Here is a 22804-nt window from a genome sequence, read left to right on the forward strand (position 1 = left end):
TTGTTTTGTTGCTTTATAATATCATCCTGAAAGCTTTGCAGCATGTAGGACTTCAAGCTCTTCTTACTTGCATAGAAAGTACAAGAAAATCTGCCTGCCCTCAGATGCTCAGTGAGTGATGGAGAAGTGGTATGTTTATGCCCTCAAAGGACTTGAAAATTGATCACAACTGCTACACTATTTAAATTTCTTTGGGTTTGCAAAGATCTTCCTAATTCAGAAGGTGCATTACTGTGGGAGAATCATGACCCTCAACTAGCAGGAGTCTCCATGCAAAGAACATGCACTGACAGGACTTTTGTCATCAGCTACTAATTTAGTGCAGACTACTGAAAATATTAGATGCATATTCCATTTGCTGACTCATACCATGGCCTGTGCTGTACTGCTACTTTTCATCCTTTAATTTATTTTAATTATTTATTTATTGCTTTCATCACTTACTTTGGCTGAAAACTCTTTCACTGCACAAAATCAGGTCAGACAAAGAAACAATGAAAACAAACTTGACAAAATCTGATAGCACTCTTGCCAATGAAGTTTCAGAATGAAAGTAATTGCATACACTTTCCCTTTTTAAGCCTAGGAAAAAGAAAAGTGAACCTTTATTTATTTTTTCCCTCCCACCATCATAGTGTGTTGGAAGAAAGGAAATGCTTAGATAGTAAGATAGTGTGGTAGTATCCTGGAACTCTTCTGGAGTTCCCTGGGAGCCAACGACTTAGCAGTAAAGTCAGATTTAGCACATGGGAGGACAGTTCTCTCAGTTTTTTGTTCTTTTTCCTTTTGCTTTAATAATGTCTTAGTAATGAAAGAAAGAGAGAGAGAGAGAGAGAGAGAGAGAAAGAGAGGAAGAAAGAGAGAAAGAGAGGAAGAGAGAGAGGCAAATTCTAAAAGTTTAACACATTCATTAATCTGTCAGGAGAAAGAAGCAGAACAATTCTCTTTCAGATGCCCCCTTCCTTTCCTACAGGATCCTCACAACCTGCCTTTGGCCTGCAGAACTCATATCAACTCAGCAATACATCGTCCTTCACACTGCATAATATTTTTAAGGAAGAAATCTCCAAGGCTATAAACTGTAAGAATGAACAATTAAAAAGGGACTAGAAATTATCAACAATATTTGCTGTTACAAGACTGCCATTTACATACCCCAGCTGCTGCAGAGGTCCTGCTCAGACATTCATCACTCTGTGTACATTCTTGTGAACTATTTGTAACTAACTGTGGTGCAAACATAGGCTGTTCCCGAAAGGACTTCACAAGACAACAGAGTATGACACAGCCCTGCAAAACTGTCCACTTTCATATGTGGTAGAAAAACTACCTACTTCATCAACAGTGTCCAGGTGATGGTAATCCACTTTCCAGATGAGATGAGGAGGGAGATAAATGAATAGAAATAGAGCATTCTGTATCAGACATGGAGGAAGGTACTTCCCAGCACATAACCCAAAGGGAAGAGGGGGAAATGTTAGTGACTGAGAGAGACAGTGAATCACTGCAAATCAGGTGGAGGGAGCAGGTGTACTGACACTGACCTGCAAAATTAGGGACCTAGAAAGAAATGAAATTAGCTCCTGACTTTTATTCACAGCAGCTACTCCCAGTATAAGGAAACTCTCTGGATTTAGCCAGCAGCAGTGGAGATGCTGATCCAGTTTCTAGGAAAAGTCCCTAGCTATTTTAATGGATTCAGTGTGACCTCACATACATCTCTCTCCTACAGATCTACAAAGATTTGCAGAAACAACACAATCCTCAGGATTTTGGCAGGAAATCTAGGCTGCTAACTACTTGCCTGGGTCCAAGTTTTATCATCTATTTTATGGTTGTATTTTAGGATAATTAGCACTACCCTGCCTCTCAGTGCTATGATAATGAGTCTGTTAGCATCTGCCACAAGGCTACAGGAATATGGGGCATAATCTGTGTACACATCACAAGATGTCCTTTTGCGGTTCAGTTCATGGAGACATTCTGCACTGCTAATCCAGATAATATGAGCTTTCTGGCAGTCAAAATGAGTTTTTCACAGCAGTCAGGAGTTTTCTGGAAATGAGAGATTTGCCATGGTTATGGAGAAAAAGAGAGTAGTGGCAGCATGTTTGACTGCTTTTAAGTGGGAGAATGAAGAGAGAGGAACAGTTGGAGAAAAAAAGCCCAGGGGAAATGGCTTCAAAAATGGTTCACATTCTCAGACATGACTAAACAGTTCAACTTATTTTGAGTATTTTCATAATGCACTACTGGCTACAGAGTCCCTCCAGCTATAGATGAGCCTGCTCCAGCACTGGAAGCAGGATTGCAGGTTTTGTGGAGGAGGAGTGTGTGTTGATGAAGCTAATTAACCCTGCATAGAAAGAGGTTATCTATTCCCCTGAGCATAGCCTCATGCTACAAAGACTGTGCTGCTCTTTATCCAGTATATTTACCTCTAGACATCACTGCATTGTACTCTTAGACGTCCTGAGGCTTCAGTGGAAGGATGTAGTTTAGTAACAGCAGAAGATCTTGATCAGTTACATTTCACTGAAACATGTTTCATGTAGAATACATAGCCCTGACAGTTTTTAAATGCTTTATTGTGCTGCTCATCTTTTATTAGATCACAGAATCACAGAATCGCAGAATGGCCAGGGTTGCAAGGGACCTCAAGGATCATGAAACTCCAACCCCCTGCCACATGTAGGGCCACCACCCTCCCCATTTAATACTAGACCAGGCTGCCCAGGGCCCCATCCAATCTGGCCTTGAACACCTCCAGGGACGGGGCATCCACAACCTCTCTGGGCAGCCTGTTCCAGCACCTCACTACCTCTCTCTGTAAATAACTTCCCCCTGACATCCAATCTAAATCTTCCCTCAGTTACATGCTTACATGCTCAGATGTTTCTCCTTAACACACTAGGCTAAGTCATGAAAGCATTTTTATGATTAGAGGAACATGAGTCCGTAGACAAATTGTTGGTGCAATGGAATAAATGTTTCCATTTGGCAATGGAGTAAAGCAATGGGGCTGCTAAATATCAAGTGCAGTAAATGTGCAGAGTTCCACACTGAGAACAGAGTCAAGCAACTTGCAGATAGTCTTAGGTATTATTCAAACAAGAAAATAGGAGAAACTGTAATTTCTGAGCTGACATACAAAACACATTCTAAATGCACAGACAAGCCCAGCAGAATTCCGGGTGATATTCTGGGTCTGTTTTTCTGTGGCATTTAAAAGACTACAAACATGATTTTTAAGTACTGTTCAGTTCAATGAGAAAATATAATATGACTTGGAAAAGCTGGTAAAACATTATACACTGATTATTTCACAAGTTAGGATTTAGAGCTGGGAATATTGCTTGACGAATGCATCACAGAATCACAGAATGGTTTGGGACCCCAAAGCCCACTCAACCCCAAGTGCCTACCAGGGGACCTCTGCCACCCAGCAGGTCAGGTTAGAAGAGGGCCCTGTCCAACATGGCCTGGAGCGCCTGCACCCACAGCTTCTCTGGGCAGCTGTGCCAGGGCCTCGCACCCTCCGAGTGAGGAATTCCCTTCTAATGCCTAATCTCAATCTTCCCACTTTTACTTTAAAACCATTCCCCTTGCCCTATCACAACTATTAGACCACGTAAAACCAAATTGCTTACAGCTGAATGGAAGCTGAATGAGAGTGAGTTTCCAATTACACTCCCTAGGGTAGCTGCTTTGTACCAGTATTACCCACTATCAAAGCACTTGTTTTTCCTCAAGTTCCAGCCTTATCTAGTTAGTCATTTTCAACGACACACAACTATGTCAAGCAAAGTTTGGCAAAAAGGGCTAAAAGAAAAGCTTATTTTTCTCAGTAAAAAGCTATTTGATCTGTGAATTATGGTCATTCAGGTTACTGAGAGTCTGTTGCTCAATTAGATGAGAAAAAAAAAAAAAAAAGTAGAAATAAAGGGTACTTCCAGAAAACAGTTCTGTAGCTCAAGCTGGAGAAAAACACAGCCCTTCTACTAGCTTATGAATGCCCAGGAATGTCATTTGCCCTAAGAGAAGGAGCCAGACATCTTCTTAAATTCAGTAATGTAAATAATCCTGTGTACTTCAGTGGATCTGCCTATATCATCCCATTGCTTTGAATTGTCCTTCACACAAACCCAGACAGCTGTGGGAGGAGCAAAAAGGTCTCCAAGACACCTACTTTGCTGAGGTACCTTTCTTTGCCTTCCCCTACCAGCAAGCCTGGAAGCCAACAGCATGTGATCTCTTAGAAGCATGCGCAAATGTGATAATGCTGGGCCAGGAGGGACTATTGCTTGTGCTCTTTCATCTGGAGGAGCCTGGGAAAATCATCAGCACTAGAGCAGCAAGCATAGAACAGTTCTGATTCACTGGTGACAATAAACAAGCAGAAACAAAGCAGGGAGCTCTGCCATACTGAACCCAAACCAAAACTTTCTGAACGGAATAGTTGTTCAAAAACAAAGCTGTTTTTTTTTTTTTTTTTTCTCAGTTGAAAATGCTTTGCTGGAGGTTCTTCCAAAAAATAAAAATTAAAATTAAAAATAAAAATAAAAAAGAAGGAATAAACAAGCCAATATTTAATTTGGAATACATTAAAAATATTGGTTTGGCGTTATATGAACATTCTCTCCAGCTTCTTTTCATCAAGAACTGATAGTGGAGTTCAACCCAGTTTCATTCTCTCAGTGCTCATTTTTTTTATTAAAAAAAAAAGATCTGTTTGGATTCAGGGGGAAAATTCACTTGGCTGCAGCCATCACAACACTCCTTGCTGGAGGCTGGAGGGCTGACACTACAGTTTCAAGTCAAGTGTGTGTGATAATGAAGAGCTAGCCGTGGGCAACAGCTGTATGCTTTCAGTCCTGGATGATGCTCTTTCTCTGCTTGGCGTGCACAGCTGACTTTCCCACACCTCCTGCCCGATGCATCTTTCCCTTCCCATACAGATTTGCATAGCACCCTTTTGAGCCCCACTGCGCCATATTGGTGTCTTGTCCAGATTAATGCTGTCATCAGAATATCAAATTGAATGGCTATTGCCATGTATGTAAAGACTACCATCTTCTTCAGCAGATGCTACAGGTTTCCAAGAGCAAATAAGTGATGGGGTGTTACTGTTGCTTGGGCTCATTTGTGTGTAGGGTACCCTGGACAGAAATCATCTTTCCAGCGTCATGTGCATATCATTAAAAACCTGTTGGGAATACTATTGTCTGTAGGAAAATTGACTTCAAGCCAGATATAATGTCTGAAAGCAAACCAAACCTTCTCTTTCTCACATTCACCACACGAAGAGAGGAAAATTCAAGGCAAGAGGCTGGAGACAAAGTAGCAAGAAAGTGAGAAGTGATCAGAGAGACACAGATTAAAGCTCTTCAGATGTGGACTCTGCTTCATTCCTTAGACAAGTCACCTGAACCATTCCCCTCAATTTATCTGCCTGTCTACATTTTCAGTTGGAGACTCTGTGTCTTATGGTAGCAGTAGGAACAATGGTTTGTGACTATAAGGGCTGTCTTCAGTAAGGCAGTTCTAGAGATTCCTGTCCATTCCAGTCTGAATAGTTAATATTGAATATAATGGAGTTACTGAGACAGAGTTGCTGGCTCCATTTACTTTCTCCTCAAGGAGAAATCTGTGTGTTTTGGTAGAGGTAAGCTCTATCCATGCAAGTATGTGATGCTGTATGAGTGTTACTATCACTGCAAGAGCCATCAGCTGATTAGTCATGTGAAGAACATAGATAAGAAAATAGGACCTGGCACAAGTAGGGCACAGGATTAATTCTCTGTTGAAACTGAGTGGCATCACACAGGCTGTAAAACAGGTGGTTTCCTGTAAGTCCACACAGTTGCATTCCCATTCTGCCCCAGGAAATGGAGATCAGCAAAGGTAGACAGGTGGACTAGATGGTCTTTGTGGTCTTTTCCAACATTAATGATTCTATTATGCTAATCAGAGAAGGTATGGCAGATATTCACCAGCTTCTCCAGGATGAAGACAGGCAGAGAAGCTGGGCCTAGTGGTGGAAAATGTTCCTGAGAGGAAGGAAGAGGTGTACATGTCAGTCATAGCCATAGACTTTCTCTTCTCCTCAGAAAGTATAAAATAATCAGGATATTTCTTTTCCCATTTTATTTGGGAAATGTGAGAATAGTTGATTTGCATTAGATTTGCTGGGCGCATCAGTTTGCAGATCAGTTTAGATGTGCCCACAGCAGCAGGAAGCACACTAAATTGCAGGCGGACAAAAATCCAACTTTTTCAGCACTGATGCTGAATGAGGTCTGGATTCCAGACAGCTTGACAAGTCTCCACTAGGAAAGCTCCTTCCTATTTCCAAATGAGAGTCCTCCTTTTCTGTGAGCAACCTGTACATCATACAGTCTGCAATAAACAAAACCTCAGCAGACAAAATTAGTCTTGGGAAATAAATTCTGAAACCTGGTTTTCATCTTTTTTTTTTTTTTTTTAATTCTGTAGTGCAGCCTATAGCAAGCTTTTCCTAGGTCATATCTACCATAACCCACAGATGTGCTGTGCCAGTGGTTGAGAGTAGAGAGGAATATAGGCCACAGAGATCAGGAACAACCCCAAACTTCAGTGCCAGGCAAGGCATAGGTTTTGGACAGTGGCAAGGATTTAGAGATGGACCTGGGTACAGGAAATTTGTAAGCCAGTACCTGTGGTTTTGTGCAGATCCATAGGGCTGTACTGCAAGGAGGACTGTATCCACCTCATTCCTGCTACTAACCAGGTCTGTAGACAGACATGAAATTTATCCACAGCACTAACTTCAAATGCAGAAGATCCCATACTGACCTAGACAGTTTCCCAGACATAATGGCTAATGGCCAGCTTCAGACTGAATATAAATGACAGAACTGAAGTTTTCAGATGTTAACTTCACTTCAAAATTCTGTCTGGGTTTAAAAATAATCTCTCTGGAATCTTTGTTAGGACAGGATCAGCCCAAGACCTTGTCATTTTTGTCTTGAAAGCTTCACTGAAATACTGCTTTAACTTTATACTGGACTCAGCACTGAGCTGAGACCTTATCATCACAAACAGATTTCTGCTTGCAGCAATTCTGACTTGTGAGCACTCATGCATAGATGTCTGCATTTGTGTGTATTTGTGTATGTGCAAGCACACACACACCCCTTCCTGACACAACCATTACAGGCTTCAGTTTATGGGGAAAAAAACAGTTTTCATTCTCAAAAGTTAATCCTCTGTCAGTATTTGCCATTACTTTTTTCAGTTCTATCCAATCTGAAGCTCCCCGAGACAGAAAATTCCCTTTTTTTCTTACTGTCAGTATATGACGTGTTTGCCCAGAATGTAGCAACAATAAGACAGATGTGGAAAATATATGATGTCTCTTGTCAAAACCAGGCCTCAAGGCCACATCTGAAAAAACCTGGTAAACATTCAGCTGTGCAGTACTACCCTCTCTGGGAGCAGCAGTTGGAGTCCTGGCTCCGCTGCAGTCAATGGGAGTCTTGTTACTAGTTTCTTGGGACTAGGCTATAAAATAAATCACTGTGTGTGAGTCTGTGCAGACCTAGATCTTAAAAACTTCACAAGCTAAGGAGTTTTCTATATGGAAGTATCTACTACTGCACAGAAACCATAAGTTTAAATAAATATATGACTATTATAAATACCTACTTTCCATGGAGGGAAGTTAATTCTGAAAGAAAAGTCTATTCTGAAATCCTGAATACCTTGTAAAGCTTCCTCACATGTTAAAAAAAAAAAAAAAAAAAAAAATCATTACTAATCCTATGAATGTAGCTACTCCGTACAGCATATTCTTTTCCTTTAGAAAAGAGTGATCTAAGAGTTCATCATTAGGTTGACATTTGGATTAGTTTCTATTCCTTCAAGGTTCCTCTTTCATTTGTGTTAGACCAGTAAGATTGAGTAGAACATACACTGTACTGCAAGATTTCTAAGGCTTCAGTTAAATAGGACTGACATCTGATGGGGAATGAGGGGCTGCTGCATTAGATGTAGAAGTACTGCTGGAGTGAGTGACTCAAGAGAAGGAGGAGGTTATAGGGTAAGTAAGAACAGTAGGACTTCTTCCAGAAATATTGAATGGAAAACTACCAGGATCATGAACATTTAAAATAATTACATAGTGCCAGGAGTATATTATTTTTCTTTTTAGGCAAAATAATTAACCCAATAAGCAATACGAGCCCTAGCTTGGCAACAGATGTACCATGAAGTTAGACTTCTCTCAAGAATCATATCTAAGTCAATGACAACTTAATACAGTTCATAGTAAAGTGACAGCATCTCACATTACAACGTTTGTTCCTCGTTCAATTGACTTGGTCAGATATATCACTAAATTAGCCACCAGTGTAGGTACTTATGGAATAATCTTCATTATTTCCAAGCAGTAAGTAAAGAACTGAATGGAACTGGTCTTCAATATCTAAAGTATGACAGACACTTTAAACCATAAATACATTATAATATTTAATGTGTATTTTAAGACAAGGCAAAGATAGGAGTAAGGTAGATGTCTTCTCACTGTAAAAGTTATTCTCTTATAACTGTATAACTGCAGAATAAGAGCCAGGGTACTTTAAAACACTCCTGAATATTTGCATCAAAGTTATCCATGTTCTAAAATTTTCCTTAAGATCAGAAGGGAGACAAACTGGATCACATTCCCTTGATTCTAGAATACAGGATGCCTGTGGAAAAAAAAAAAAAAAAAGAAAAAAAAAAAAGAAAAACTTGTAAGAAAGCAAAAAATTGTTCTATTTCTCCTCTGTGAAAGGCCCAAAGATGATCAGAGTATTGGATGAAGATAGCAGATACCTTCTCTGGTGTCTGATGCCTCTGCATAAGGCTGGCTGTGGCCTGATGAAAACTAGCAGACCATGCAGCTGTACAGCGTAAAGCCATCCTTGTGATGCTGCCATTTTAAGCTCCTGTATGGAAGGAGGGTTGCTGCACGGTTAATAATGTTTTCACCCAGTCCCAAATGTTCCTGTATCTGAGCTCTTCACTATTTCTCACGTAATGAAATGTCACAGCGTTCCACTGGAGCAGAGACGTGCTGTTATTGTTACATACAAAACAAGGAACAAAGTGGCTGCCTGCAATGCGGGAGCCCAAACAGTTCCTCAGAAACAATTTTCCAAGGCTAAAGTGGATCCTCACTGTTAGCACATTTTCAGTTATCTGAGCTGAGAAGTCCTGAACAGAAAAGCTAACACAAATGGCTGTATGTTCCTTCATTGTTTTCTTTTCTATTTTCTGCAACTTATGGCAACTTACTCTCAACACAGTTTTCCAGAGAGAATTACCAAAATTGCTGATTTCTAACAGGAGCAGCCTGACATAGGCAAGGCAATCAGTATGTCTTAAACCACGGCAGTCAGAGATGTCATTACAGCAAATACAGAGTGTTATCCCATTTTATCAGAATACAGTCTACTTTTTCCTTTTATAGATGCAATAAAATAACACATTACAAGTCAGGAACTGTTTGGCAAATACTGACGGAAAAAAAAAAGGGGGGGGGGGAAGGGAAGGGAAGGGAGAGGGAAGGGAAGGGAAGGGAAGGGAAGGGAAGGGAAGGGAAGGGAAGGGAAGGGAAGGGAAGGGAAGGGAAGGGAAGGGAAGGGAAGGGAAGGGAAGGGAAGGGAAGGGAAGGGAAGGGAAGGGAAGGGAAGGGAAGGGAAGGGAAGGGAAGGGAAGGGAAGGGAAGGAAAGGAAAGGAAAGGAAGGGAAAGGAAGGGAAGGGAAGGGAAGGGAAAGGAAAGAAAAAGGACAGGAGGGAGAGGGAAGAAGGGAGAGGGGAGAGACTGAGAAGAGAGAGAGGGAAAGGGCAAAAGGGGGACAGGGGGAAGGGGAAAGCGAAAAGGGGAAAAGGAGAAGGGAAAAGAGAAAAAAAAGGGAAGGAGAAAGGGAAAGGAAAAGGAAAATGAAGGAAAGGGAAAAAGGAAGGGAAAAAGGAAAGAAGGGAACTACTCAAGTAAAGATGAAGGGAGAACATATGGTATCTTTATAGTCACCCTGAACTGGTGAGTGCAAAAGTGAAGGAAAAAGGAATGAGGAAATGCTAGCCTGCAGTGCTGCCTTCCCAGACGTTCCTTTAGAGAATGAATATGTTTCCCATTGTAATTCTAAGCAGAGTTCAGCATCCAACAGCGATTCTTGCAGAAATCCAGAGCTCAGGGAGCTAAGTTCAGATTCAGGGAACAGCAATTCATAGTCCCATTCCACTTGAGTTGCACTGAACAAGCCTCTGCTTGTGTCTCCATCTGTTTATTTCCATTATCTACATACAAAGCCTTAGGCCAGGCACTGTCTCTCAATGGTATTTGCATTGTGCTTAGTGCATAAAATATCTCTGTTCATAAAGGCAATTATTTTGTAAAGCGTAGGCTTTAGGGTAGCACTGAATATTTCATACGACCATCACTGTTTTCCAAACAAATAAATTCCATGTGAATTCAACTATTCACCTTTCTTCTGCTAAAGATAGGGAAGCAAATTAAGCCCTGATGCAAATGTCTGAGCATCTCATTGACTTCAAGGGCCATTCAGCTTAGCTCTGTCAGTGCAGCGTTAGGCCGTGGGTCCCAAACTGTTGTCTCTGCTCTAACCATCTGTCTTTCTTTGCTAACCTAATTCCTTATTAAATAGGGCGTCTGCAGTGAACATGAACACATTCTGCTGATCCTTTTGCTGCAGCAAACATTGCTAAAGGCTAAAATTCCTGAAGTTACAACTCCTTTGAATGTCTCTCCTTTTGAATACCACGTGAGGTTCTTTTAAGGTCCTGAAATTCAAACTGTTAATGTTTAATATTCCCAAGCATTCAACCTCTTTGTAATCGTATCTTGGATATTCAGATATGCAACTAAGCTGCTCAGGAAATTGTTACCTGCATCAGCACACAGATACATTGTCTGGCCAAGAGGGCAAAAAGCACGAGGAGCAGCTGTGGCCTCAGGTTTCTTCAGCCCAGAGCAGATGAGGCTGTATTTTGGATTTGGATTTGGGAGCCAGGGATTGGACCCGATGGTCCTTGTGGTTCCCTCATAACTTGGGATATTCTGTGATTCTGTGATTCTATTATTTGCTGCTGTTCTTAGAAACAGAGTGTGGAAAATCCAAACAAAATACTTGAGTAGTTAAAATAAATCAAGTGCAACAGTTATTTCTGTCTGTTACTCAGCATGTTGTGAAGAGAATTGAATAGCCGAATAAAGCAAGAAGCAGTTTTGAACTTAGTTTAAACTCAGACTGAACTCATTATGAAATGAGAGCTGCTGAGGATCAGGTCATGTGGCTCTTATTTGAAGCAAAAGTAAAATAAAAAACCCAAACTTCTCATCTTTTCATCATGTCTCCACAATTTCACATCTCAGGGAGGACTCGACATAAAAGCACAGTGGTTCTTTCAAATTGAGGCCTTCTAATTCTTGCTGAATTTGGAAATACAAGAAAATCCATGGGAAACTCATTTTGCTATATTTCATCCCTAGTTTTGAGGACAGGATGGGTTTGAATGTGCAGTGTGACATTTGCTGTCTTATTCATAAACCTTTTGATATTTTCTGGTGTTCAGAGTTGTTTGCAGAAGGTCTGCAGAACAAGCTGCCACTTTAAAATGTTACAGTTTAAAATCTTGTAAAACTAAGTAACAATTCTGGCACTGAAGCAATAAGTAATCAAGTTGCCGGTAACGTGAGTGCTAATTCAAGTCCTGCTGTAATTTTATGCTCTCTTCATGCTTTGTTCCACTGGTATTATGGGCTTGCTGTTGAAATGAAAGCTGTGAAAAATGTTTATCAGTAGTCTGGTGTAGGATCTACACTGCTTTTTCTCAACAGGATAGCTAATTCCCTTGGGAAGATGCTTTATCGTAACTCCTCAATGTCTGTGCTTCTTTCTCAAGGCAAGAGTGGAAGGAACCAAGCAAATAGACCCGATGAAGGGAAAAGGGCATACACTACAAAGCTAGGCTGTAGCCTACCCAGATCAACACTCTCATCAGGCATGGAAACCCCAGCAGGTAATAGTCAAACTACGTGACTCCCAAAACTTGGATGCTAGCATCAAGCATGCATTCAAGATGAAGCATCAGTCATAACTGGTTTTTGATGCACTGGGGAATCTAAGCATTTAAAAACTCTCATTGCCTAAGGAATGCTTCAGATTTCAAGCTTAGTCAATGCACATCATGGGACAGATAAACAGCTATGAAAGAGAAAGCAGAAATGAGCTGCTAGGTTCCACAAGTCTGCAGACTGTTTTCTTATGGATTTTGGATCATGCTGATTTTTACATCCTTGAAAAGTCATGTTCATCATCCTGCAAACACAATTTTTGCATTGCATCAACAGGGTTTGCTTTAAAGACTGCATGTTGTGACAGTAAAGATGTGGGAGAGGACAGAGTCTATGATAAGCAAAGTCTGGATCCAGGACCCTCGAGAACCCATGGCTGGCCTGTGTTCATTAGGAAGCACAGGGCAAAAGAACCACTTTCATCTTCAGTCACATTTACTGCCATGATTTGATAGGAGTGCCAGGCAGAATCCAGGTTTTAAGTTTCAGGACAATTTCTTTACTTTTTCTTCATCCGTGAAATGTGCAGCAGCCTCAGAAATCCAGTTAGCCTATGTAGCAGGACTCAAAAAACACTCATGAAACTGAGGTTGTTGTACTTGTCATAATGCTCTAAGTATTGGCTGTAACGTGATTGATGTGGCATCACCCAACATCAGACTCTGTGACCTTCTCTTAAATGTTAAGCCTTTTAGGTGCAAGGCAGCACAATATTCTGATACAATACCATAATATATATATATATATATTTAATTTGGCTTTTGCTTTCAAAGCACTTCATCTTTTCCTCTATTAGAGAGTCAAGCAATCCTTTATTGAACTCTTCCAAGCATATGGCTTGGATAAGAAACATCACAGGAGTTTTGACCACCAAGTTATGTCTCTTTTGAGTGTTATGTCTGGAAAATGAAGCATTTCACTACCAATTTTAAGCTTGAGTAGGTGATATGTGAGTAGCTGAGGATATACCATATCTGGGAATTATGTTTGCCTGGTGATTTGCTTTTTTTGGGAAAAGAAATAGTACTTTGAAACCAAACACTATAATTTTTCCTAATTATATGTCATTTTCTAAGATTGCCAAACATCCACAGTAGCCAGAGCCTGATGCATCTTCTCTAACTGAGCTGTAGCTTACTCTATAAGTATTCTCTCTGAAATAATTGAAACTGATTACCATGCAGCTAAGTTTGGGTGAAGATAGGTGACTTCGTTCTCAAACATTTGAATCTTATCTCTGATCCCCTTTTGTTAAAAATAGGATTATTTCAACCATGCATAATTTCAGTGATTTTTACTTGTCTGTTGAGGTGTAAACCCTGTTCAGTGCTCTGGGACTCTTCTCACAGAAAAAAGATCTACTCTCATTCTCAAAGGAGCCAAATACCCAGCCTCAAAAAGTCCTCTCTGTTGGATTTAATGGCTTTCCAGCAGTAACATGGCTCATGCCATGATAACAGCAGAGTCCACCTGCAGCATTAACTCACATGCATGTGTCTAGGAAAGAGCAAGATCTGACTCTGCTATAGCAGAATTTACAGCACTCACACTAGCATATGTATAGAACAAATACAGGATTGAGAAGCATTTTTTCGTCACTCTTCACAGTGATAAGATTATAATAAGACATTAATCAATCCATCATCAGTCAGGCAAAAATGACAGCTTTAACTTTGCTATAAAGGATTGATATGAAGTTGCCTGTTAGAAAACTTGCACACTTACTCAAAGTGTGTGACATTATAGTCTTAACACAAAAGCAAGCAAAAACTGAGCTCAAAGTTAAGCCAATTCAGATAGTTTAAGCTACATCTACCCCACTGCAGTTCATCCTTTAGCAACCACAACCTAATCAGGAAGATGAGCATATCTTTAGTGTACTCAGGATCTTGCTTTTGCCTTGTTGAGGTCTGAAGTACTCCTTCAAGGTTTTATACTGCAAAATCACTTTATTTGCTTCTCCCTGGAGTTAACTATGAAATTTTTGCACTTCTAGCAAGGTGCAAGAACTCTTACCAGAGACAACTGTATCTGATTATTCTAAGCCAACAAGGTGAATGCTACAGAGTGCATGTTAGAATTGTATTCCAGTAGTGTGTGTGCAGTCCAATCATTTCTACTATACGTTCAGTGAACCAGACACTTCTGTCAGACCTATAAATACAAACCAGATCTAAAATGCCACACTGAAGGAGATCTTGAGGTGTAACAGAAAAATTGACAGTGACAGGTTCTCTCATAGGCACTCTATTACTATAGCCAAATGTCAGCAGAGTATAACTGTCTCTCCTCCTCCAAAATAATGCAATCTGACACATGTAAATATCTACTCTGTTGAGCCTGACAAGCCTCTCTCAAAAGGAAAAAACAGCAAAATGTAATTGGAAGAGTCATCTAAAGACATAGTTTATTGAAAAATGGGGATTGCTTTTCTTCATCCCCACCAACTTTACTGTAAAGGCATGAACACTTACTTCAGAGGTCCACTACTGAGGTATGCTTTGTCTGCTACTCAAAGGCACCAAAGAGGAAATTAGGCTTGACTGGATACTTACCACTTTTGACATTTGTGGAACCATCCATAACATTTTCTGAGTATGCAAGGAGCTTTTTCAGCTTTTGGTTCACATGGCTGCAGGTCTAACTTTAGGTAACAGATAGGGCTGTAAAGATGTGCCTCATTTGCTTCAGTGTGGGCAGAAAAGTGCAGCAGACAATTGATAAACTGATTCACCTTGCAGCTAGGCAAATTGAATGCAGTTCATTCCACTCTTGACTCTGCTGAGAGGGTTAGATACACATCTTTCTGAAATTAACATACATGCATCACTCAGGAGCAAGAAACTCCTTAGGCAGATACACTGAAATGAGCACTGCCAGCAATTTGTCTCCCGTGTCACGTTACAGACATGTACTTTTAGTACTGTTTGTATGACTGATGGTTTGGTATTTTCTCCCAGTAGAACATGGTGATCAGCAGGAGATTATCTTTCCAACTCATTTGCTCTTGCTGCCTGCATTGCATCAACAGTGCTGTGAGTCTTCGTGGATGCAGTTTCACTCTGCAATTGAGCATTAATCATTTGTGCTTCTCTTTATAACATTCAGGCTAACATAAACCTTCGCTCAAGGAGATGAATTCATTTTTCTGCTGCACGGCTTCCACATACAAAAACTAACACTAGATGAAGTTAGTAGGTAATCTGCTGTCTTAGTAATAAGACATCACACTTTCTGCCTGGTGAAATGCAAGAACGTACTATAAGGCAAATTATTATGAGTAGAAGAACAGACTCTCAGTTTTTCCCTTTGTTCCACCCAATTCAGAGTTTTAGCTCATTTCCTCAAAAAATGTCAGTGTTTCTCTCTCAACATCATCATAAGCTGTATACTGTGCACAAGAAAGCTGAGATTGGAAGCAATTTTCTAAATAACACTACAATCTCTTCTCTTAGAATAGCTTTAACCCTAGGTCTGGTCTCTACTTAGGGTTTCATTGAAAAAAAAAAAAAAAAGTAGATAATGATTGTGAGGGTTTTATGCTAACTTCGTAGGAGAAATGGTGAGCTTTATAGTACACTGGCAGTTATTTTATGCTACTGCAACCAACTGTTGGAAGAATTTTGCCCACAGAGTAAAACCTGTAAGAAAAATGCACAGTATGAACACAAGCTAGTAGAGTTAGTTCACATTTGCAAGGGGTTTATTACTGTTGGTCACTGGAAATTATATTGGTAGATAGAAATGCCTTGTTAAAACAAATAAAGAGAAAGTTTGAGATTGTTGTTGCATGACCTTGTCACTACCAGCTTAAGCTGTGGCTGTTCTCCCAACATGCCATCCCTTCCCACACAAATGAAGAATGCTAAAGCCACACTGGAGTACTGCTAACCTGAGCTAATAATGTCTTTAACTGTTCCATCTGCAACTATTAATGCAAGTCTGTTTATGGGATTCCTAAAATGGCACCTTACTACAACCACAACTAAATTGTGCATACGAAATACTGAGCCTTTGATATTCATCCTTTGTAAAGGAGCAGCAAAGTACTTCTGGTGTGGTCAAGATCCAGACAGCACTCTCTGAGGAATGACACCAGTCAGGGCTGCTCTCAAATGGAGCATATGTAAGTGTGACTTCTTTCCCATTCACCTTAGCAAGGAGATTTTTACCTTATTTTTTATTGGTAAGTAAGTCCAAAACACATCAGGCAATAAAATCTGGGTAAAACAACAAACAAACGATCCTTTGGAGGAGAAATAAGCAACTCAGACAAATAAATCATGTCATTAGTTCCACAGTGTTTGCACCCACTCTAATGAAGAATATCACAGTCAGGGGCGGAAAAACAGATTAAATGAGCTAGTCATGTTAAGACAATTGCTATCCAAGAGAGGTTAGATCATAAGAGAAGTGGTACCAACAGTAATCTCCATAGCAGTTTTGCTAAGAGTGATGATTCTATAGAAACGAAAACTAAAATACTCCTATTTTAACAGAATTAGATGAGCCCTCAAGGGCATATTTTCCTTACTGTGCTTTCTTATCCTAAAGAGTAACAAAGTTTCCTTACTACTGTTCCAAAATATAGCAAGGATGTAATTCCTAAGCATAGCATATGTTAAAGAAAACTAAATGCAAAAGGCAGATAAATTAGCAGTTTTCTTTGTCTCTTGAATTATATCTTTGTCTTCATGTTCATGCTCCCATTCTGGAACCCCATGAAGACATTAAGCTATTTTGTGTTTCAATAAGTAACTGTCAGCACTCTTGCTGAAAGATCTTTTACCCTATCTGCTCTCTGGGATTTTTTCTTTTCTTTCACCTCCTTTTTTTTTTTTTCCTTCTTCTCAATGGCCTTTTATTATTCACTGTAGTAAATGGTGACAAACTCTATTTTATAGTTTAACATAGCATCCGTCTGCTGAGTCAGCTGGACACTGCCAAGAAAGCAATATAAGGACATAGTTTGATCTTAGTTTTTAATGACAAGTTGTATCTAGCTGAAAGAAAACAGACTAGGAAATAGCAGGAATCCCTGCGGTTCAAGTAAAGTGAAAACAGTTGCTCTAATGAATCCCACCCCTTGCCTCTTCAAGACCAGATTGTCCAGTTTACTGATCAGAGATGTATGTCATTGGAGCTGAACTGTTTCCTTCCAATCTGACAAGGGTAGGATGCATTCTGGTGAACAACAACACATCAACCAGCAAAACTGAGTTAGCAATACCATCTAGAAGACAAGAAAGTCCAGAATGGGAGGAGTAAATATCCTTTGGCACATGCATGCAGCCTACTTTGTCACTAAAAGGGACCACTCTTACAAATAACCCCTTTCAGATCCCACAGATAACCTGAGGATAATACGTCTTAGACAGCTACCACATTTTGCAAGTGAACATCTGACTGTCCTCTAACTTCATAGCAGGTAAAAATGAAAATCAAGCAGGAAATGAAGAAGGCTTGATTCAGTATAATTCAATCACTGTAGAAGTTTTCCTGTTGAATACTCTTAAGTGCTTTTTCTGTCTTTTCCTCTGAGGAGTCAAAATTTCACCCTAAATTATGATCCTTCATTAGCTGTTCTTATGCTACAACGTGTCTCTTTGGGCCCTGCATCAAGTGTTGATTCATTTCTTTAGCAAGAACACGTTGACTGCCAGGTTTCATATGGACACAGGCTACTCCTGAGCTAGCAGTTGTATAGGACAGGTCTGGGAGTGGTCACCTACCAGCCTTAAAGCACAGAGTGGAATCCATAATCTGAAAGCACAGTGCAAGGCGCCCTGCTGCTAAAACAAACAGTGAAATTAAGACCCTGAATCTGTGGTTTCCAGTGCTTTTGGTTACTGTTGTTCCTTGGTTGATTAGGCTGGTTTTGTTTGGTTGGTTGGTTTTTGTTTCTTTGTTTTTGCATTTGTGGATTCATACATTTTCTAGAATAGCATTTGCCATCTCTAATCGCAGAATCATAGAATCACGGAATGGCCTGGGTTGGAAGGGTCCTGAAGGATCATGAAACTCCAACCCCCTCCACAGGCAGGGCCACCAACCTCCACAACTGATAGTAGACCAGGCTGCCCAGGGCCCCATCCAATCTGGCCTTGAACACCTCCAGGGAAAGGACATCCACAACCGGAATCACAGAATCACAGAACGGCCCAGATTGGAAGGGGTCTCAAGAATCACGAATCTCCAACCCCCTGCCACAGGCAGGGCCACCAACCTCCACATTTAATACTAGACCAGGCTGCCCAAGGCCCCATCCAATCTGGCCTTGAACACCTCCAGGGACAGAGCATCCACAACCTCTCTGGGCAGCCTGTTCCAGCACCTCATCACTCTCTCTGTAAAGAACTTCCCCCAGCATCCAACCTAAATCTTCCTTCCTTCAACTTAAAACCATTTCCCCTTGTCCTGCCTGCCATTAACAGAAATAATAATTAACAGTAATGACAGTAATAACAGTAATAATAATTAACAGTATAATTTAACATGCCTTAGGAGCTGAGTTGCATCTTAAGGTTTCTTTCCTTTCCCCGGGCCTCGTAGCAGAAACCCTGACATACTGAGGTCAACTTAAGCAAACCCTCCTGACAAATGTACTGCCCCAGGCCATTGCTAACCAAGGTAGAGGTGCTTCCTCCCACTGTCACAGAACTGTGCAATTCAAAAGTGCAATTCAAACACCAACTGCTAAAGTCTCCCTTTGATTGTTATGAGCACTGAGTGAATGTGGGCAGGTGTTTTCCGATTTCTTAATAGTTGTTTTAGGTTTTTTTCATCCATACTCTGCATTTTCACTGCCACCTGCACCACCAAGAGCTGGGCATCTGTGTCCCAGTTTTGAACATCATCTTTCTTGATAACATTTGCTGCTTTCTCTCCTGACTTATGGAGGTTAGCTGAGGGCCCAGACCAAATTCTTTCTCAATGGCTGCAGCTTGGTTTCAATTCCAAGCTTACATGGGTACTCCTCTTAAGGAAAAAGACTCTTAGCTCAGCTTCATGCCTGTTGTACTGTCCAGTCGTCTTCATTGTTAAATTCCTGTCATCCATCAAAGCCTATTCACTATTGAAATGAACAGCAAATTAAAAGAAACAAATAACTCAGCACAGCGCTACACAGAACTGGAGCTAGTGTGAACAGAGGTGGATGAAAAGCCACTGAGCCCTAATAGTGCTGATGGAGCTGCTCTGCAACTGTTCTGGTTGAACTATTCCATCCTTCCCTGCAGAAAATGAGAAATGGAAAACTTTAGCTGTGCTAATGACAGCATGAGCAGGTACCCCATTCAACCACAACAGTGTGCTGATGGATGTGAACACGTTTCAGACTTCTATTTATTCCAAGGGTGATTTCCAAGCTGCCAGGTCCCTCACACTGTAGTCTGTGGGCAAATACAGAATACATAGTGAAGTCTACTGAGACTTATAGTACTTGTGAGCTTGTGACATATGCAGAAAGTCTATTGTTTTCTCATGTACATATTTTATTTCAGAGACCTTGGACTCTCATTTTTTTTTTTTCCTTCCTGGTTTAGTACTGCTGCAACGATCTCTTTTTAAACTTTTACATCTTTCCATGTCAACAAGTTATACAAATTACAGGTGGACAATTAAGTCAATGCCAATGCCTATCAAGAGTTATGCAGAATGTTAGTCATGGCATGGATGTGAAATTAAGTAGCACACATCTCCCTTTAAAATCCTGGTCACCAGACTGTCCTTTACTTTATGTACACACATAAAGTATGCGTTCACATTATCATCTTGGCTGAGAATAACAGTAAGTTTTTAAGCGTATTCGCACCTCCTCCCTCTATCACACTGATGAAATGTTGAAATGGGAAGTGATTCACAGTGTGTGATGACTTTGCTGAATCACAAGAGAAAGTTGTTCTAGAGGAAATCAAACCAGAAACTTTTCTCCAGGGACATGTGAAATAGCACTCACCAAACCCCAGTGAAAACATGAATATTCAAATCAAGTGGTAGTCCTTCAGGTATGGTAGTAACATTCATCCAGGGAATCAGCCTAAATCCAGTCTGACATTAATTCCTGGAAATATTTGCAATATAGATATAGAGATTGCAGCACCAGGCCCTCCCATATTCTGATCCATACTACTGCTCAGCTACCTTGCTAATGCAAAAATAGCAACAGAGGCATCTACACAAGGACCAAATGCTGAAGTTTGGTGAGTCCAAATATACTGCAGAAAAGGATATACTGGGAATACTTTAGTGAAGTTTTAAAGAAACTTCTTTACATCTCCACTTGTATAACAATAGAAGATATAATATGAAGTACAGATATTAGTAGAAAATCTGAGCCTCACTATTCTAAAATGCTCAACAGATATACAGTAAGGAGAGTCCTTCTGGCCTCTAATTAGCCAAATCTGCACAGCATGAATAAGGCAATCAAAGAAGTGAACCAGAAATAAATAAGTCAATAGTCATCAGGAAAGGAATAGAAAAAAAGAAAAAGAAAAAAAGAATAAAAGGAGGGGGGAAAAACAACAGAATAAACCAGTGGTTCCTGCAGCACCAATTCCAAAGCAGCATTGCTCCAGAGGCATCATAGCAGAGATGTATGCTAAGGAGGGATGAATCCTGTGGTGAAGGCATAGTATTTGATCATTTTATGGACTTATCAAAAATACTGAGGTCAGAGCAAGAAAAAAGGTCTCCACTTCCACACATCTAAATGTGCATCCTTAAATCCAGCAAGAGGCTACCTGATGGCTCTTGTGCTACACAAGGCACCACAGCTCAGCATGTGGGAAGTGATTCACTCTTACCTTCTCAAGACTTAATGTTGATATAGGAATAAAATTGCAGTTCTTCCTCCAGATGGGGCTCACAGTTGCCTGCACCGCAACCTGTAAGCTGTGACTGCCATCCTGACCTCATGCAATAAGTAGTGATGCCTAGAGGTAGGTTGACAAATGAATGGTGTTCACTAATAAGATGGTCTTAGTTAGGCTGATGACTAGATACTCATCACAGCCCTTTCCTTAGGATGCACAGAAAGGATAGAAAATCCTTCAGCTTCTACACAGCATAGGACAGGATGGGATGGCATGGGATGGGACACTGCTGGTGGAAAAGGACAGGAGCAAAGCAATCTCTCAGGCATACACATTCTCCATGAACAATGAAATATCTTTGGTCTTGTAGGCACAAGAGAAATGGACATGCTGCCAAAAGACCTGCAGGGACTGTGCTCCTTTGAAAACCCTGAAACTGAGGAGAGGACAGAGGTAAGTCTCCTCTTACCAGAACTCATACTTAACATCCACGACACTGAATGCTTGATAGGATGAATGCAACTTCCTCTATAAGGAGGGTATTGTGATGAGAACACGTCACACAGTTGACTTTCTTGGTATGAACTGCATTCCCCTTAGTGCTGCTGTGCCTCTCCCTTAGTATCTGAAAGCCTGGTCCTCACCTCCTCCTCTCTGCTCAAAGTCTTCATACAAACAAGATGGGAAAACCAGGAGTCCGCAAAATGCTCAGAGAGGTTGCCCTTAGCTGGTAGCCTTGTGTGATTGAGTTACTCATACTAATGAGAAGCTTGGGTGGAAAAGGTGTGATGGAGCTATTCCTTTATCTTTGTTTTTCTCCGTATAATGACTTTCATCCCACGTGTTTTTAAAACAGCAAAAGAATTTGTAAGAAAAATGTTGGGAGTAGAAAGGGAGTGAATGGGTAATGTGAATTCCAACAGGGCTGAGACATCCATCTTCAGAGTAGCTCGCACTGGAAGGCATGAGGCATGTGTAAAGACAAAAACAATTGAAGACTCTTAAGCAATTTGGTACTATACAGTTTGTTTCAGACTTCTCCTCTAAGGACAGAGGATTTTATTATACTTAGTTAAATTTAGCCCAATAACTAATTCTTCTGTTTAGAAAAGCACTGAAAGAAAAATGTAGCAAGTAATTATTTTCTTGTGGCCTGTGAGTAAAACCTGGTGTGAGAAGTGCAGGTCTGCTAGCTCTAAAATCTTAAACCAATGGTGAATGATCACCTAACATCAGTATGTGCAAAAAGTTTGGGTTTTAAATGAGAAAACTTTAAATGCAAAACCTGTTTTCAAAACTCTTTCTTAAATTTCTTTCCTCAGGTACTTGCTAGCGTAATAATTTACCTTTTTTTTTTTCCCTTCAAAATCAAGGTTTTTCTGCAGTTTTTACTGAAATGCAAATTCTATCCAAAAGGGGCTGGACACCAATGTGACATCAAAAAATATCACACTGCTAGTAAACAAGAAATATGAATCCAAATATATGTGCTTAATGGTTTAGCAAATTTAAGATTAAGTCTATACAAAGCATCAAATTAAAATGCCATCACAGGTGCCAGTCCATGAGAATCTGCTTTCCTTTAGGCAAATAGCTTACCACACAAGCAGTAAAAGTACAGTTCAAATTGATAATTCAAAGCAGTCAAAATGAAACTTTAATGTTACGTTAAATCAGATATGTAAATCATTCCAACTGTGGTTGGAAGGTGGAATTGCACAGGCATTCCCAGGTATTTTGATTTTGTGACTGTAAGGGCTCTGCTTGGCACTGTATAGCTTCATGGTCCAGAATCTCAAGCAGGACTTGCACAACTTCTGGGAAAGCTCTGAGCAGCTCCTAACATTCTCTGGCTGAAATTAAGGC

At 40.4% G+C, this 22804-nt stretch overlaps 1 protein-coding gene across 8 annotated transcripts in view; it reads left to right on the top strand.

Moving 5' to 3' along the window:
• PALM2AKAP2 (PALM2 and AKAP2 fusion) overlaps positions 1–22804 on the top strand; it is a 246313-nt gene that overhangs the window by 120859 nt on the left and 102650 nt on the right. For 5 of the 8 annotated variants that reach the window (XM_085213914.1, XM_085213915.1, XM_085213918.1 and 2 more), the window contains one exon: positions 21309–21391. In XM_085213914.1, coding sequence (XP_085070040.1) covers positions 21309–21391 — 83 coding nt within the window. Of the gene's footprint in view, positions 1–11950; positions 12068–21308; positions 21392–22804 lie in introns of all 8 variants that reach the window. The other 3 variants (XM_085213912.1, XM_085213913.1, XM_085213917.1) reach the window with 1 other exon arrangement.

This window comes from Meleagris gallopavo, chromosome Z (assembly GCF_905368555.1).
Source record: "Meleagris gallopavo chromosome Z, MGAL_WU_HG_1.1, whole genome shotgun sequence".
NCBI lineage: Eukaryota > Metazoa > Chordata > Aves > Galliformes > Phasianidae > Meleagris > Meleagris gallopavo.